The 17115-nt window shown below is 46.3% G+C and overlaps 1 protein-coding gene across 1 annotated transcript in view; it reads left to right on the top strand.

The window, feature by feature from the left end:
• The first annotated feature begins 220 nt into the window (after positions 1 to 220).
• PRKCB (protein kinase C beta) overlaps positions 221 to 17115 on the top strand; it is a 457504-nt gene continuing 440609 nt past the window's right edge. Inside the window, exons 1-3 of the mRNA XM_004705718.2 lie at positions 221 to 246; positions 447 to 470; positions 770 to 801. Coding sequence (XP_004705775.2) covers positions 221 to 246; positions 447 to 470; positions 770 to 801 — 82 coding nt within the window. The remainder of the gene's footprint in view (positions 247 to 446; positions 471 to 769; positions 802 to 17115) is intronic.

The raw sequence follows: 17115 nt of genomic DNA, 5'->3' as shown, positions 1-17115 counted from the left end.
GTCGCCGGGAGTCCCCCGGTAGCGCCGCGGGCGCGTTCCCTCCACCTGGCCGCGAGCGCGGGGTGCCTGGCCCTCCCGGGGAGAGCAGCGCCCCGGGAGGGGGCCCTCTCGCCTGGGGTGCCCTCTCTCTGCCTCCTTCCTTCCGGGCGGGAGGCGCCCTCTCCCTCACCCCCTTTCCGGGGGCAGCGCCTCGGGCGTCCTCTGCCCAGCGCTTGCGGGCATGGGGCATCGTTGTCAGCCCTCAGGGTCTGGGGCAGCGCCTCGGGCAGGCTCTCTTTGATGGCACCTCCCTGGGGGACTGGGGTGTCTTCACCTGGCCCTGCGGACCCTCTTCTCTCCTGTCCATCCTTTCTTGCTTCCCGATCCGCCAGGGTTCAACACGCCACAGGGTTCCCCCCTCTCATCCTCCCCTGGGGGGCATCTTGATTGCCGCTCTGTCCCCGCAGGTCCTGGGCGGGAGGCATCCGTGGGTAGGTCCCTCTTTCTCTCTCCACTCCCACCCGGATGGAAAGGCGCCCTCCCCCAACGCGGTGGTCCCAAGCTAGTCTCCTCTGTCCTGGGGTGAGGGGAGGCGGAGGTTACCACGGAACCACCTATGTTCCCCCAAAAGGCGGAAGCCTGGGGCGGGGTGGGGGTGGGGGCCTGGCACTGGCACTCAACTGCCGGTTGGCCATTGCACCTGGAGTGGAGAGGTAGTGGGGAGGAGGGACTGTGGGGGAACTAGCAGGTAGCAGTGGGCTGCCTGACTGGTTTCCTTTTGCCTTTGCAGGGGCTTCGGGAAGCAGGGGTTCCAGTGTCAAGGTAGGTACCACGCTGCTCGGGCAGTGGGGCTCTGGCGAGGCCCTTTATGAGAAGAGATGGTGAAAGAGACTTAGCAGAAATGAAAGAATCACTTCTCTTAGCGTGACCTCCCAGGCTAGGAATTCATCCGCACAGAAGGGTCCTTCTAAGGGGTGTGTGTGTGTGTGTGTGTGTGTCCAGTGATATTCCATCCCAGAAACATCGGTGGAACTGCGAAGCCCTCAATGCCAAGGAAGTGCCGTCCACTTTTCCTTCCAAGCAATAGAAGTGTGCAAATGGGTCTCCCGAACCTTCCCTGGCATTCCAGTCTTCCTGCTGGAGGAAGTGTCTTCAGACACGATTTCAGGGAGGATTCCTCCGCCCTAATTCCTGCCCCCTCATCTGTTCACTTGCTGTTCTTGTCTCACACAGCAAGGTTCTGCACCCCCCCCCCCCCTCCCGCCCCACCAGCTCATAGAGAGCTCTGCAGGTGGCTGCCTGCTCTGCTAATGGTGTCTCCTCTAGAATACAGCTGCGGTTGTCCCCGGGCCTCCTTCCAGATGGGTTGCTTCTCAGATCCTCCTCCCAATCACCCTATCTATCTTCTGGGCGGATACAGGAAGGTCTCCAACTGACTGGTTGCCTTTGTCCTTGACTCTAACCTGGGCAGCCCACCTTCATAGTGGTGACTTTTAATCTTATGTGAGGGGACTGAAGCTACTGTCTTGGAAGACAGGTTGCAAATGAGTTGTCCATGGTCAAATCACCTACAGACTCGTTTGTCCCTTGCTGTTGTTAGTGACTGTGGAGTTGAATCCTCTGCACAACCCCCTTTGTGCTTTAAAAGTCACCCCTGCTCCACAGGGTTTGAAAGGCGGTGACCTTTTTAGCGGATCACCTCTCTTCCCAGTGACCTCTGGGTGGGTTTGAACAGCTAGCAGTCCAGCAAGCACTTCACTGTACCACTCAACTTTAACCCTTAAGGTGTCTCTAACTGTTCGACTTACTTATTTATTTATTAAATTTGGATGCCCACATTTTGCATCCGGAGAATTTCTCAGACAAATTGGAATGTCCAATTTCTCCAGGAGTGGTCCCACTTTCCTGGTGACCGCAGACCTTTGGAGCTGGAGAGCGAATGATGTTCAAAGACAGGACCCACATTCACTATTTTGTCCCAGTCAATCCCAACATGGCCTGCTTCACCGTTTCTGGCTTGCGTGGACGCTGCTTTGCAACTTTTACTCTGGAAAGTTCCCCTTCCTCCACTCCCGAACTCCATTTTTCCCATCAGTTTGCTGAGTTTGGTGAGAAGTGTCTCATTTTGGGCATGTGCCTTAGAGTCGGGGTGGCTCCTGTCAGAGCTGGGTTAAAGTCCGGAGAAGAAAACCGTTGAGCATTAAAGAGGCTGAGATCAGACTTGGCCCTGAAGGATGGTGCTCTGGTTCCACTTTCACTCACCAGGGAAAATTGGAGTGCTCCCTGGCGAATGTAGGTGGCATTGTCAAGTGTGCAGAATGCCCGGCAGCGTGGTCCCACTATTCTCTAAGAGTCCCATGTTCTCACCCCTAAGAGGCAGGCCAGGCCCTGCTCAGCACGGAGTGAGGAGCCATTGCACACTCATCAGCCTCAGATGGGAGGTTTGGAACAGCAGTGTCATGGAGCACCCCCAGAGGACTCCCCAAAACCCTCTAGGTGACAACATTTTAAGTCCCAGTACAAGCAGTTTGGCTGGTTGGTGAAAACTCTGTGTGACTCCCTCCGGCAAATTATAGATAGTGTCTTGGTGCTGGACTAGGTCATTTCTGCTTCAAGGTGGCCTTTCACTTCCATGAATCAGTTTCTGTCTGTGGCTCTTGCTGAGGCCAGGGGTGACTTTTAAAGACATTTTTTACTATTACTGGGAAAGGCACTTTAGAATGGCTGATGATGGCATATCTAATACAGAATTGGGACTCTCTTGATAGGAATTTTCCATAGTGGCGAGAGAAAAGCAAAATGAAGGTTTCTAACGAAATATGGCTACCTTACACATAGGAGTGCCCATGGGGGTGCAGGTGGAGGGGGGATCCTCCTTTCTTCCTTGTTTGGAGGCACTGTAGAGTGATGGTCATCTACAGAGGACAGAGGCAGATCCCTGAGTTTGAAGTCTGGCTCAGAGATTTTTTGCCATCTTCCTTTGCCTCGGTGCTTCAAGTTCCCTATCTCTGAGGGGACTTCAACAAGTTCATGGGAAACAATTCTGTGATATTTTAGTTTCATTTCCCCCTTCTCCCTCCCTTGGGAAACTTTTTGAAGCTCCCTCCTATAAAACAGGGCCGTGAACAGTAAAGAGTTGCCATGAGGCTCACAGTTGGTATGAGATAGAAGATGCTTTGGATAGAACAAGCACTCAAAAGTCTCAGCTCTTACAATTCCCCCTAAACTCCCCGATGGCAGAGCAGCTGGTATGAGAGAAGACGAGCTCTGCAGGGTTGCTCTGCTCTGGAACCAGCTGCCAGGTGAACTTCAAAAATCCAGCTGTGAACATCTGGTCACCCAAAGTCACTACTTCACAGTGTATTCTGTTTGGACTGGAGAGGTCCGGAAGAAGAGGAGTGGAGAGCGGTGGGTGGGTGGAGCGGGGCAATGGACTGACCTGAAACTGAGCTGCTTGGCGTAGGGATGCCCTGGAAGTGGGGAAATGTCATCTCTTGCCTCAGAGTTGCCTAGGACTAATTTTGGAACCATAGAAGACTTCTTTATTAGCTGTTTTTTTTTGCTACTATAAATTTGGTCTGAAAGTATCTATTTAAAATGTGATAAACATTTTTTTTTTTTTTAGAAAATACTGAAACCCGAACTCTGCCATTGAGTTAATGCCAACTCACAGTGACCCTATAGGACAGGGTAGAACTGCCCCTGTGTGTTTCCGAGACGGTAACTCTTTACAGGGATAGAAAGCCTCGTTTTTCTCCTGAGCAGTGGCTGGTGGTTTCGAACTGCCGACCTCCCAGATCACAGCCCAACATGTAAACATTATGCTACCAGGGGTCCTTGAAAAAAAAAAAGAGAAAATACATAGGTTTTATTATCTACTACAAGTTAGCAGTCCAGAGGTCAGGGCTCTAGACTCCTTCAGCTTTCTGTTCCACCCTTTCTAGGGAGGGATCTTCAGCTGATGGGCCACGAGCGTTGCTAGAATCCCCAGCCCTCACCTCCTTACTTCAGCTAGGAGGAAGGAGGACAGGGGCAAAGATGGGCAAAGAACATACTCTCAGTGCCACTTACTATCACTTTGGCCTATATATTCTACTGGCTGGAATTTAATTATGCCCATATTTTGCTGTAAGAGAGGCTAGGGACTGTGTTTCACACGGAGAAAGGTACGGGAGGTACTCTGCCATTGGGTAGGGGGTATGCAGCGCATGATCGTGAGGCGAAGCAGCCTTTCAGAGCTGCCTCCTTGCTTGACAGTGTGCTCGTGGAAACTGGATGGTGATAGGGCACGGCGTTGGGAGAGGAACAATGAGAAGGGCACAAACCAGGGGATTTTATGGATTTCTGTGTGCTCTGGGGAGTTGAAGACTGGAAATTTTTACCTTTTGTATGTTAGAGGACAAAAGCTCTGACTGCCACAGTACCTCTTTTACTTTGTACTCTTTTTTTTTTTTTTTTAAATAAACCATTCTCTGAGGTAGCTTAAAAATAAGTACTTCCGTGGATGGAAGAATGGGACTGAGAATGCATATTGTGAAACTGCATAAATTATGACTTAGGACTGAGTCCCACGGACATGCAAAGCAGACCTCTCTCTGTGGCATTCTTGAGAGGCATCTAAACCTCTGTCTGTAGCTTCCCTGTAAGTAAGACAAGCCTTGGGGGAGAATCAGACTCTTACTCTCCAAGGTCTTTGCAACTTGACAAAGAGAAAAGTCTTTTTAAAAAAGAAAATCACTTCAGGAGAAAAAACCCCAAGTGAAGAGAGACGTTGGAGAGTGTCAGACATGACAAAATAATAATAATTTATCAATTACCAAGGCTTCATGAGACAGAGGAACAGGTAGGGAGGGGAAAAAAAGGAGGAGATCCTGATACCAAGGGCTCAAGGAGAAGGAAAATGTTCTGAGAATGCTGATGGTAACAAATGTACAAATGTGCTTGACACAATGGGTGGATGGATGGATGGATGGATGGATTGTGATAAGAGTTGTATGAGCCCCCAATAAAATGATTAAAAAAAAAGAGAAGGAAACAACCCCAAACCAAAGCTTACTATCAGGTCCACTCAGACTGTAGGACAGTGTAGAATAGCCCCACAAACTTTCTACGACTGCGCCTTTTTATGAGAGCAGACGGGCTCATCCCTCGCCTGGGGAGTGGGAGGTGGGTTTGAGCTGCTGACCTTGTGGCTAGCAGCCCCACACTTACCCCCTGGCCCCATCAGAGTTCCCTTTCATCGAAATAGGGAGGCAGTCAAATGAGAGGGAGCTGCAAGGTTTTGTGGAAAAATTCCATTACCTTTTCACTTCATTTTTCCACAGACTTCTCCATGCCCTCTTGTAAAGAGCTTCAGAATTCAAAGCATGGGGTTCGATTCAGGCAACAGTTCGAATCTCTGATCTGTCACCTCTTCACTGTGGGACCTGTTGTAGCTTATCTGCTCGTTGGCAATAGTCGTCTCAGCTTCACGCGGCTATAGTGAGGCGTCAGGGAGCTAATGCATGAGAAATATGCACGTCAAGTATCAGTGACTCTAAGTGAAATGATCATTATTACTGTAGAAAGTTGCGTCAAAGTCGGACGGAATTATTCTAGAACTCATTAGATGAGTGTGCCTCTTTTATGTATTTAGGTGGGTTTTCCTCTCAGATCTGTTTCTTCACAGCCCTTTGGATAACACCAGTGAGTGATCAGCTCAGCACCTGGGCCTGGAGAGCCAGGTAGTGTTGGGTTAAACAGCATAGTCTTCCCTCGCCCCTTCCCTCATGAGAAAGCTCTAACCTTGTATGGATTCGCTAGAAAAATCCCAGCACATGAATTTTCTGACTGTGAAGAGCCAGCATTAATGATGATAAGGAATCAATCAGTTCTTCCCTTTTTTGGGTGTAGATTAGGAAACATTTTTTTTTCACTTTTAATAAGAATAATTCTTAAAATCACCAAAGTACTGATTGATGAACTCAACCACTACTGTTCTCATCAACAGCAACCTAGAGGATATTTTTATTTTAACGTGTAGCTATCACATAGATGCTTCTTGTGTACTGCAATAAAAAATGAATTTAAGGTTAATTTCATGCCTCCCATAGTTTTCTCTAAAAATTTATTATATGACATCCTACACTTGAGGCTGAACTTTCTTTATTTTTAAAGATCATTTTTTTTGGGGGCTCTTACAGCTCTTATAAAAATCCATACATCAATTGTATCAAGCATATTTGTACATATGTTGCCATCATTATTTTCTAAACATTTACGTTCTATTTGAGCCCTGGTCTCAGCTCCTCCTTTGACCCTCCCTCACCTCTCCCACACTCGTGACCCCTTGATAAATTATAAATTATTTTAATTTTCATATCTTATATCGACTTCTGTCTCCCTTCCCCTGTGGTTTCTTCCCCCCTGAGGTTGAACTTTCTAGGTGAATCAGAAAGAGGGCCACTTGTTGATTTGTCGTCTCCAACTCGGGCTGCAAGTTACTCTCTACTTGCTTCTGCTTTTCACATGCCTCTCTCGCCCAAAGAACATCTCAGAGACCTGGCATCCCAGCTCTGCTCACCTTTTGGCTTATTCAGATTGTGCTCCAGGAGTTTATGTGTGAATAAAGGGCAAAGACTTTTGGACATCTATTGGATCGTTTGCCTCCCCACCTCTTCCCAAAGTAGGATATTTCAGACCCAATGTCCCAAGTGAAATAAGAATCTTTGGGTGAGTTAATGCTGGATTTTCAGAAGGAGGGCTGCTTTGTGGGAGAGGCAACAAAGAGCAAATTCATTTGTTGCTGTAGAGCACCCAGTGAGAGCTTAAAGCTTTGTCACTGGGCAACCTAATGCCTTTTGAAGTAAATATGGAAAATGTGACCTTTGAAAATCTCGTTGATATAATATACAGGCTCATAGAGACTACTTTGAAAAAGTATGCAACAGTGAATGGGCTGAAATATAAGAACAATTGTGAGGATGGTACAGGACTAGGCAGTATTCTGTTCCGTTTTACGTAGGGAGCAGCTATGGGTGGAACTGCTTCAATGGCTCCTACGACTGAAAACCATAGTGATATTGCAGGGCTTGCCTAGAAGCAGATATTCAATGCTCACAGTCCACATGAGTTCATAGGGATTAGGATGTAAGAAAAAAATCACTGGTTAAAAGCTAAAATTGAGGGTTTGGAAGAACATATGCAGTGTTGTCTATGAATACTGTTGGAGAGGTTCCATATGAACATGAACATATTCATATACAGTGGTGCTACTGGGAGGTGACGTTCCTATCTCTTGTTGTTGTTGTTGTTGTTAGGTGCCATCGAGTCAGTTCTGAACCATAGCGACCCTACGCATAACAGAATGAGGCACTGCCCAACCCTGTACCACCCTTAAAATGGTTATTCCTATGCCTGAGTCCACTGGGTCCATCCATCTTGTTGATGGCCTTCCTCCACTTTACCAAGTATGACGTCCTTCTTTAGGGACTGGTCTCGCCTGACAATATGCCCAAAGTCTGTAAGACAAAGCCTTGCCATGCTTGCTTTACAGGAGATTTGTACTAAGGAATTTATGTTCAATTTTGCTTCTGTTGTCCAGTGATTCCGTTTTACTTCCTTGTCCTCCAAATGTGTCATCTCCTTCTGAAATTGTATTCTCAGTCTTTAGGATTTCTATTTGCTACTTTTGTATGGGTTGTAAATTTTCATTCTTTTTATCTGTTTGTTCTTGTAGTGTTTTCCTGAATTATTCTAGACGTTGGTCTGGATTTCCTTGATTTGTCTATGATATTTTTTTTGTTCTCTCCCACCTCAATCTCTTTCTTAATCTGTTGACTGGTCCTAGATACTGTTATTTGGAATTCCTTATCAGGTGGTTCCATTGCTATTTCTTCTTTCCAAAGTCCTTCGAGTGGGTTTTCTTGAGCTATCTTGTACTATTTGTGTGTGTGTGTGTGTGTGTGTGTGTGTGTGTGTGTGTCTGATTTGCAATTGTCTGGCATCCCTGAGACTTTGTGGTGTTGTTATATTTATTTGTTGATTGCCTTCTTGCTTTGCCTCTGCTGTGCAGATCTCAGGGGTGGCAAGCATGCTGTGCTTGATCCATCGGATCTCTCTGTAGGCCACCAGTGAGTGGAGTGACTGGACTGGGGAGGTGGGCCAGGTGCAACACCAGGCAGGGGAGGGGTAGAAGGGTGGGCCATTAGGGGCTGCTGGGTGGGTAAGCGTGGGAGTGGGATTGTATCTTTGGTCCCTGGGAGCGTATAAAGGGAAGAGCCCATTTGTCTTGTTGTTGGTCACTGGTCTGGTTCTCTGATTGTTTCTGGTTTTCTGCTCCTTGCCCTGACTCAGTGCAGGGGAGAAGTGAGGCACTTACCCAGCCTCCAGTGTTTCCCGTGGTCACTGTCCAGGTCCTGTCCACTGCCTAGGTGGAGAGAGCCTGTGTGGTGGGTGGCAGCTGGAAATGACCAGGAACCATGACCGGTGAGTGTTTTATTCCTGTTGACTCGTTCCCTCCCTGGGCTGTGATTTCCTATGTCTCTGGGGTGGTGGCCTGCTTTCCTGCACTTACTTTCCTTAGGTCTAGATTGTGTTCAGCAACCTTTGCTTCACTCCAGTTTGCCCCATACTGAATACTGACGTTGGGAGGATTCCTTGAAATTGCCTTCCCAGGACTCGAATTGGCCAGGCTATACTGGGTTGACTGTGAAAGGACCATCCCCCTACTCATGGCATTTGCTAATTTTATTTGATCTATTTCTTCATCTTTTTGTATGAAGCTCCTAGTTCTAGGATTACCCCCTCTCTCTGTTTCACTTTGTCATTGGGGACGTTGTTGTGGAGGCAAGGTATGGAGCATCTACCTAGAGCTCTGTCAAAGGAAGGAGGCCATTGCAATGAATCTTGCACGGGGAAGGGGAGGAACTGAGTTACTATGTAGTCGATTCCTTCACAGGCTCGGTTCCGTAGCATTTTTTTGGCATTCGATCTAGTATCATGGTCCTTTAGCATCATATGTCAGATCTCCTTATTGGAATTTTGTGGTCGTCTATAGATAGAATATTGGCCTTTTTATGGAATAAACCATTTCCACAGTGCTTACATATGGCATTTGGAGGTGTGAAGACTGCTTGAAAATCTTGGAGGAAATCCAACCATCTACCACACTTATCCATGCAGCTATCTATCCATCTATTTTTTTCCATGTATCCATCCTTCCTTCCCCCAATCCATCCAAAAAGAATGCAACAGCGAGCAACATGGAGAGTTTTACTGTGAGGGAGCTTGCTTCCTGGTGGGGGTTGATGAGCGATGCTACAAACCGTGCACAAGCATTTATTTTCAGATCGGTAACTACTTTGAAGGAACCGTGCAGGGTAGTCTGAGAACGTACACAATAGGAAGCTATTGAAGGTTGGGAGTGGGACCAGGAAACTCTTTGGTCTGAGAATTATATAAAATGTCCCATTCACTGGGATAATTGGCAAACGTTTAGTTGTCTCAAGGGGTCAGCTCACATCTGTATTGTGAAACTTCCTATCCCGGGTGAAGACACACAAGAAAGTCCTCTCGCTGTGACATTCTGTAGAGAAGCTCTGAGATGACCCTTGATTTGTGCCTTGGCTATAAGTGAGACAAGTGTATGTGGGAATGAGACCGCTACGTCAAGGTGGCTTCTCTCAGTTTCGCAGAGAACTGCATCTCTTAGCTGACTTCCTTCATGTTCAGGAGTTGCAGTTTGAGGTGGCTCTTCTACAGCAGAGAGCATCAGACAAGGTCAGAGAGAGCGTAACTATGAGACCATAGATTGAGAATAAAACAGAATGCAAAGTCTTTCAGTAAGAGGCATGGGTGAGTGGAGAGCCGGTTTCTAGGGGCCCATAGTTACATCCATTCCCTCAGTTACCTCCACTCCCCTAGGTCCATGCCTGGTCTTTTAAATCAATTCACTCCCTCAAGGCACACGGTGCTTTCCCCTGTGTGGGAGATCATTCGCAGGGTTTGCACAATAAGCATCAATGGACTACACTTTGAGAAAAATGCTTTGTCAATTCTTTCCCCTTCTTTCCGATTTCTTAACAAGCTCTGAAAAAGTCTCAGTTTCGTGTTAACCCGTCTTGACACAAGTCTGGGCACTTAGTAAACATCCACTGAATATTATAAAGGAACAGCAAGGAATGATGAGAACAAGGATGTGCTTTAGCTGTAAGCCAATTTTTAATTTTCACCTTAGGCTAAGCCTGGTTCTGTTCTCCCTCTGAACTTGATTTTGTATTGGCTGGTCCTCCTTAGCAGCAGAAAAGGGAGTTCAGGGTCTTCCTAGACATGTTGGATGTGGAGAGTCAGGGGTGGGGAGGGCAGTTTGATGTAGATTGTTGAAAGGCACAGCATCAACAGGGTCTGGAAGAGATGATAGTATGTGTATTCAGAAGTGCTCATCTTTTACTCATTGCCATTCCTGTGTTTGTTTCGCTGACGGTTCATTATTTTTGCCCAATCTGTGCGCGTCTCCTGAGTTTCTCTTTTCTTGGCTCCCATGCAGAAAGTTGCCCTACTGACTCAGAAGGGGAACTCAGATCCAGACTGGGTTGACTCTGATTCCCTCCGTTTGAGTCTCGATATGTACCACGAGACACAGATGAACTGGTCCAGGAGATGCGGCCTCAACTTGCTCTTCGGTGTCATTGAGTCAGCTCCGACTCACAGTGATTCTGTGTCTAACAGAAGAAACGGGGCCTGGCTCCTCGCCAGCCAACCATTGTTCCCGCGTGTTGTAGTTAGTGGAGTAGCCCATTTCCTTGAGAATCTTTCTCCTTTTCCTTACTCTCTACCAAGCGCGATGTCCTTCTCTGGGGATTGGTCCAGCTGGAGTACTGGAAACGGCACATGATTAAAGAAGGATGTTGTCACACTATGAAAAGAAAATGTTGCCAGTGTCACCAGATCATTTGTATCGAAACTGTCGAATGGAAACCTAATTTACTGAGTCAACGTTCACCAGAAACACAATAGCGTTTTACATCAAGTGATGCAGTATTGTAACTCAACAAGGCCCACCTGTTTAGAGGGATCCTAGAGCTCTTCCTTTCTTCTGACCCCGAGACTAGATTAAGGTTGTGACTGGGTCTTTGATGATGGGGACGACACGGCCCTGGGTCCGGAAGAGCCTCCTGGCCATTGGAGTGGAGAACAGCACGTGGCCAATTTGTTCCACTACATGATGGAAAGTGCCACACCGGCCAGGGCACCCCTCCTCCTTGGGGGGGTGGGGAAGATTCCACAGAGGAGGTGACATTTTGGGAGCAGTCTTCCAGGAGGAGTAGGAGTTCCCAGGTTGACAAGGAGTGGCAGTGGGGGAGGCTGTTTCAGGCAGAGGATGCCCAAGCTGAGACACGCAGGAGAACAGGGTTCGCACGGAACAGGAAGGAGGGTGCATTGCCAGAGGAGCCACGTGTCAGATTGGAGGTTGTGGACTTTGTGAAGGCCGTGTCCCGGACTAGGAAGTGGTGCTTGTCGTTGTTTTTAAAGCAAGACGTGTGTGGGTGAATGAGATGGCCAGATTTTTTTTTTTTTAAGAGAAGCAGGAGGTAGGTTTTGAAATTGTATTTGCTCTGACTCAGATCCTGAAATCCCAGCCTGTGGTAATGGAGGTCAGGTAGGGAAAACTGTGAAACGAATGAGCATGGCGGTATCAGGGACCCTTTCCCACAGCACCCCGGAGCTGTTTGCTGGCGTTCGCATCCGAGGGAGACATTCGGATATTTATGTCAGTCATATTGTTGATTGTTCTATTTCGGGGGGGTGGTTACTAGGTTATTTTTGTGGTTCTAATAATAGGGATATCTCTCTTTATTGCATCTTTCGGCACTGAGAGCCGTAGAAATGATTTTTCCTCTGAAAGGAATCCTCCCACTCTCTTCCTCCCTCTCCGCTGTTGTCACTTATCCAGTGGCACGTGTTTATGGAGCACATGCTGCATGCAGTGACAAATGTACGTGTTGGGGACAGAAAGCCTTGGTTCAAATCTTCCCACGTGCTGTGTGTGACCTTGAGCAAGTTACTTAACCTCGTAGAGCTTTTTTTTTTCCCCTTCATGGGTAAAAGGAAATAATCAGAGTACTGAGTTCATTGGGCGTGTTCCAAGTGTTTCCTTAGCGCCTGACCCTGCACTTAATAAATAGGGGTTATATAGATTATTCCTAGGGCTGGGCACAGCAGGACGGTCCTTGTCTTTACTGAGCCTCATATCTTGCTGCGGATGCAAAATAAATGTTCCTGAATGAGAAGACAGAGCAAGAATGGATGTACTTATATCTGCAGTCAAAACCTGTAAGTGCGGCTTCAAAGGGGGCCATAGAGAGAAGTGACTAGTTGAGGTCAAATGCCCCCCTTATGAAAGAAAGAAAGAAAGAAAGGGAGAGAAAGAAACTCTTTGCTCTGGAGTCATTTTTATGCAGAACCGCTCTATCTGGTTTCCAAAGCCTTTGCAGAAATACACTGCTGCTACATCTTTCTCCGCAGAGCTGCTAAGGAGTTCCAACCAACCACCTTTAGGCTGCAAGCCCAGTGCTTAACCACTGTGTCACCAGAATTCCTGTACCTGGGGCTGCAGGGGTTGATTTTAACTTGAGTGAGGGTAGTGCTTTCTTGAAAAATTCTTTCATACAAAATAATAATAATTTATAAATTATCAAGGGTTTGTGAGGAAGGGTGGGTAGGGAGAGAGGGGAAAAATGAGGAGCTGATAGCAAAGGCTCAAGTAGAAAGCAAATGTTTTGAGAATGATGATGGCAACAAATGTACAAATGTGTTTGACACAATGGATGGATGTATGGATTATGATAAGAGTTGTACGAGCCCCCAATAAAATGATTTAAAAAAATCTTTCTGGCTCAAGCACATGTTTGAATTTGTGGGAAGCCTCAGAAAATCACGTTGATATCTTTGCTGGCCCCATCTGCTGAGCTGGTTTTGAAAATGTATTGACGGCATTTCCAAATGCATGGAACTCTGTCCATCCCACACTTTAAAATTTATGTGCTCTTTTGAGTTAAAGGAGAAGCAGGCACGTGTGTGGGCCAAGCAGAGGGTGAAGTTTGTGGGGGTGCTTGCTGTCTTCTGGGGGTGGTTAGGGTGATGATTTTGAGGTGCCATTGAATGTCTTCCTCCTTTCCCAAATAGCGAGGGTAATTCTCGAGAGGTTAGGGAATGCTGCAAGTGAAACTTTCAATTATCAAGCTTTTTTTTTTTTTTTGGTGGAGAGCAAATTGATGACTGGAGTCCAAGTATGAATTCAGACAACCAGGATTGGCCTTTAGCATGGGAAGGGACCTCTTTCTTTGAATTGAAAGACCGTCTCTTTGAGATTCATTTTCTAGTGTTCCTGGGATTAAGTCTACAGTACTTGTTGTTGTTGTTATTGTTAGATGCCATCAAGTAAGTTCTGACTCAGTGACCATGTGTACCACCTGTTATGTCCAGTGCTCATCATGTTTGAGCCCAAAGATTTTCCTCTTTTTCGCTGACTCTCTACTTACCAAGCATGATGTCCTTTTCCAAGGACTAGGCTAGCCTGACGATGTGTCCAAGTAGATAGCAAAGGTCTTGCGATAAAGGGCTCTGAGGAGCATTCCAGCGGTTCTTCTTCCAAGACAGATTTGTTGGTTCTCTTGGTAGTCCATGGTACTGCTAATGTTCTCCTCCAGCACCACCGTTCAAACACATCAGTTATTCTTTGGCCTTCTTTATTCAATGCCCAACTGTCACACGCACAGGAGGCATTGAAAATAGCCATGGCTTGGATCAAGCGCCCTTTAAATCCTTGAAGTAACACCCTTGCTTTTCAGCACTTTAAAAGAGGTCTTGTGCGCCAGACTTACCTAATGCGATGCGTTGTTTGATCTCTTGACTGCTGTCTCCATGAGCATTGATTGTAGATCCAAGGAAGATGAAATGCTTAACAACGTCAGTGTTTTCTCCATTTATCATGATGTTGCCTATTGGTCCAGGTGCGAGGATTATAGTTTTTCTTAGATTGAGCTGTCATCCATATCAAAGACGACATTCGCTGATCTTCATCAGCAAGTGCTTGCAGTCCTCCTCACTTTCAGCAAGCAAGGTTGTGTCACCTACATATTGCAGGTTGTTAATAAGCCTTCCTCTAATTGCTGTTCCCCCTGTACCTGCTAACTCCATATGCGGCATATAATATATGCTCAATTAATGTGTATTACATGAATGGATGGTATCATTGAGAAATGACTGAAGAGAGAGGTTATCTGACTTTGGTTTTGGTACAAGTTTTGCTATATCTTGATCTGTGATGTCTTGGAAGTGATTTTGATCACTTACTCGTTTACAAGCTCCAAATTTTGCATTCGTTAGAGCCTGTTGGGAAGTGAGTTGTCAGAAGTGTGAATGACTTGGCTTTCATTTGGGTAGAGCCTACGTTTTGCCCATGTTCACCTTTGAAGATCAGCAGTTGCTTTGCTGTCTTTGTTTTGTTCGTCATAGACCCTGGTGGACTGGAGTGAAAGACTGTGCTTTAAAACTGAACATAAAATTGATGCAATAAAAAACCTATCATCAGTAGAAAGAGAATTCACTTGGTGTAGATATTAATTATATAATAATTTATGCGTGTATAATTATGTAATATTTAATTAACATACACAACAAAATACTATACAGCAATGAGAATGGGCAAATGGTAACTATGTACAACATAGATGACTCTCACAGCATAAGAAGCTCACAGTGAAAGAAACTCACCCCAAAGAGGACATTCTGTATTATCCCAAGTAATTATAATTATTGCCGATAGAGATTAGGGTGATGATTACGCTTGGTGGCACTGGAGAGGAACTGAGAGGGGACTTATCAGCCCTGAAGGAGAGGTCTGTCCTTGATCTTGCACCATGGGGTCTACTACATACCTCTCTTGGGAGTTCATTTCAAACTATACTTCTCAGACTGTCAGTAAACCCATGAGAGGTGGTTGTTGTTATTGTCACAGAACTGATTTAGTTACTGGTGAGAGTGTTCTGTTTATTATCCTGGGTGTTGGTTGCATGGATGTGTTTAGATTAGGAAAGTTCATTGAGCTGTAGACTTGTGTCCATTTTCTGTTCTATATAATATCACACCACATGTAGAAAAGCACCAAGTCTTAGATCTCTGAGGCTGAATCTGAGACATGTTAGTGGAGATGTTTTCAGTTTTGTGCACAGAAGTCAAATCCAAGCGGGAGACAGGCACCTTCTGGAGCCACCCATTGAGAGATGGTGCCATTTGCCTACTCGGAAGGGACATCTGTTTCTCATTTCAATGTTGCCCATCGGTTGCAAACTGTAGAGCAAGGAAGCCAGGGCATTCAGATATATTTCCCTTCCGATGATTTAGCTGTGTTCATCTTGGTATACCTTGAGCTCCTCAACTATTTTTTAGGACTCAACATTGTAAAATTCTGTTTGTTAAGGTAATCGTCAGGATCCATCACAGCCTCTGAGATAGAGAAGCCTTGACAGCTCTGTGGCCTCACAGTCAGTGCAGGTGATCCTGATCGGTCAGGCAGCCTTTCCCATAGTCATGGTGGGACCCCAGGCTCCTCCATCTGGGACTCTGCCTTCATCTATAACCTAATTGTTTTCTCCGTTTGACTGATGGAACATGAGAAAGCTTACTCATTTCACAATCCCTTCAGCCTGGAAGGGACACATACCACTTCTCACTTGTATGTGTGTGTGTGGCCAGAATGCAGACATAGGCCACTCCAACTGTAGAAGAGACTGGGGCATAGGGACAAATTCATGGTTTCAGTGAAGTTAGCAAACCCAGCTCCATTCTTGCAACCCGTGACTTCTGTTTTCTCAGAGATGATGTGTACACCTTTATGTCTCACTTGATTCTGGTAGACCCGAGACATGAAACTTTAGATCTCTTTATCTTATCATGCATACTAAAGCATGTTTGGGGGAGAACAAGGTCTCTTTGTGTGAGGGAAATAAAGAAGCACTACTCTAGTTTTTAGATAGGAGAACAATCTGATTCTTGCCAGAATTTCCAGTTTTGAAATCAGTCGGAATGCTGGTCTTTTCTGGTTGTGAGTGGACATTTATCATAGGTAAGAGAGCAATCACCCAGTGAATTGTCTTCCTTTGCTCTTTTGTCATCTCTTCTATGGAAGTATCCTGCGGTGGTTCCACCCCAGTAATTTGTGTTCTCACATAAATAGATCAACTATATGTCATTGTACCACAACGTCTCAAATCCCATTGCCACCTGGTCCAATCTGACTCCTCGGGAATCTAGAAGACAGAGTACCTGGTCATAGAGTTTTTGAGGATGAAAATCTTCATGGAAGCAGACTGCCACATCTGTCTCCTGTGGAGCTGGTGGCCTGCTCACAGTCAACGGTAAAGCACTTACTTAGCACTGCTCCTTCAAACCCAACACAAACCAAACCAAACCAAACAACAACAACCCCCAAATGACTCGCTGCCATCAATTCAGATTCAGACCCATTCTTTACATCTTGTAGCTGCCGCTGAGTTGGTTCCGACTCACGTGGTCGGGTGCCGTCAAGTCAGTTCTGTCCCACAGCGACGCTCTACACAGCAGAATGGAACCTGCCTGGCCCTGTGCCACCCTCACCGTTGTTCTTCTGTTGAAGCCCACATGCAGCCCTGGTGTCCATCCATCTTTTTGAGGGCCTCCCTCTTCTTTGCTCCCCCTCTACGTTACCAAACATGATGCCCTTCTCTGGGGACTGGGCTCTCCTGACAACATGGCCAAAGTACGTAATACGAAGCCTCGCCATCCTTGCCGCTAAGAAACATTCTGGCTGTACTTCTTCCAAGACAGACCTGTTTGTCCGTTTAGCAGGAGTTGGTTCGGACTCATAGTGACCCTAGATTCAACAGAGCGCAACACTTCCTGGTCCTGCACCAGCCTCACAGTTGTTGCCATGTTTGAACTCATTGTTGCAGCCACTGTATCAATCCATTTTGTTTAAAGCAGTGGTTATCAACCTGTGGGTTATGACCCCTTTGGGGGTCGAACGACCTTTTCACAGGGGTCGCCTAAGACCATCAGAGAACATATATTTCCCATGGTCTTAGGAACCAAGACACCGCTCCTCTATCCGTCTCCAGG

Source organism: Echinops telfairi, unplaced genomic scaffold (genome assembly GCF_000313985.2).
Source record: "Echinops telfairi isolate 266 unplaced genomic scaffold, ASM31398v2 ScPeMD7_5;HRSCAF=22, whole genome shotgun sequence".
Taxonomy (NCBI): domain Eukaryota; kingdom Metazoa; phylum Chordata; class Mammalia; order Afrosoricida; family Tenrecidae; genus Echinops; species Echinops telfairi.
The sequence above is the reverse complement of the archived record's forward strand: the minus strand, read 5'-3'. Positions and strand labels throughout refer to the sequence as shown.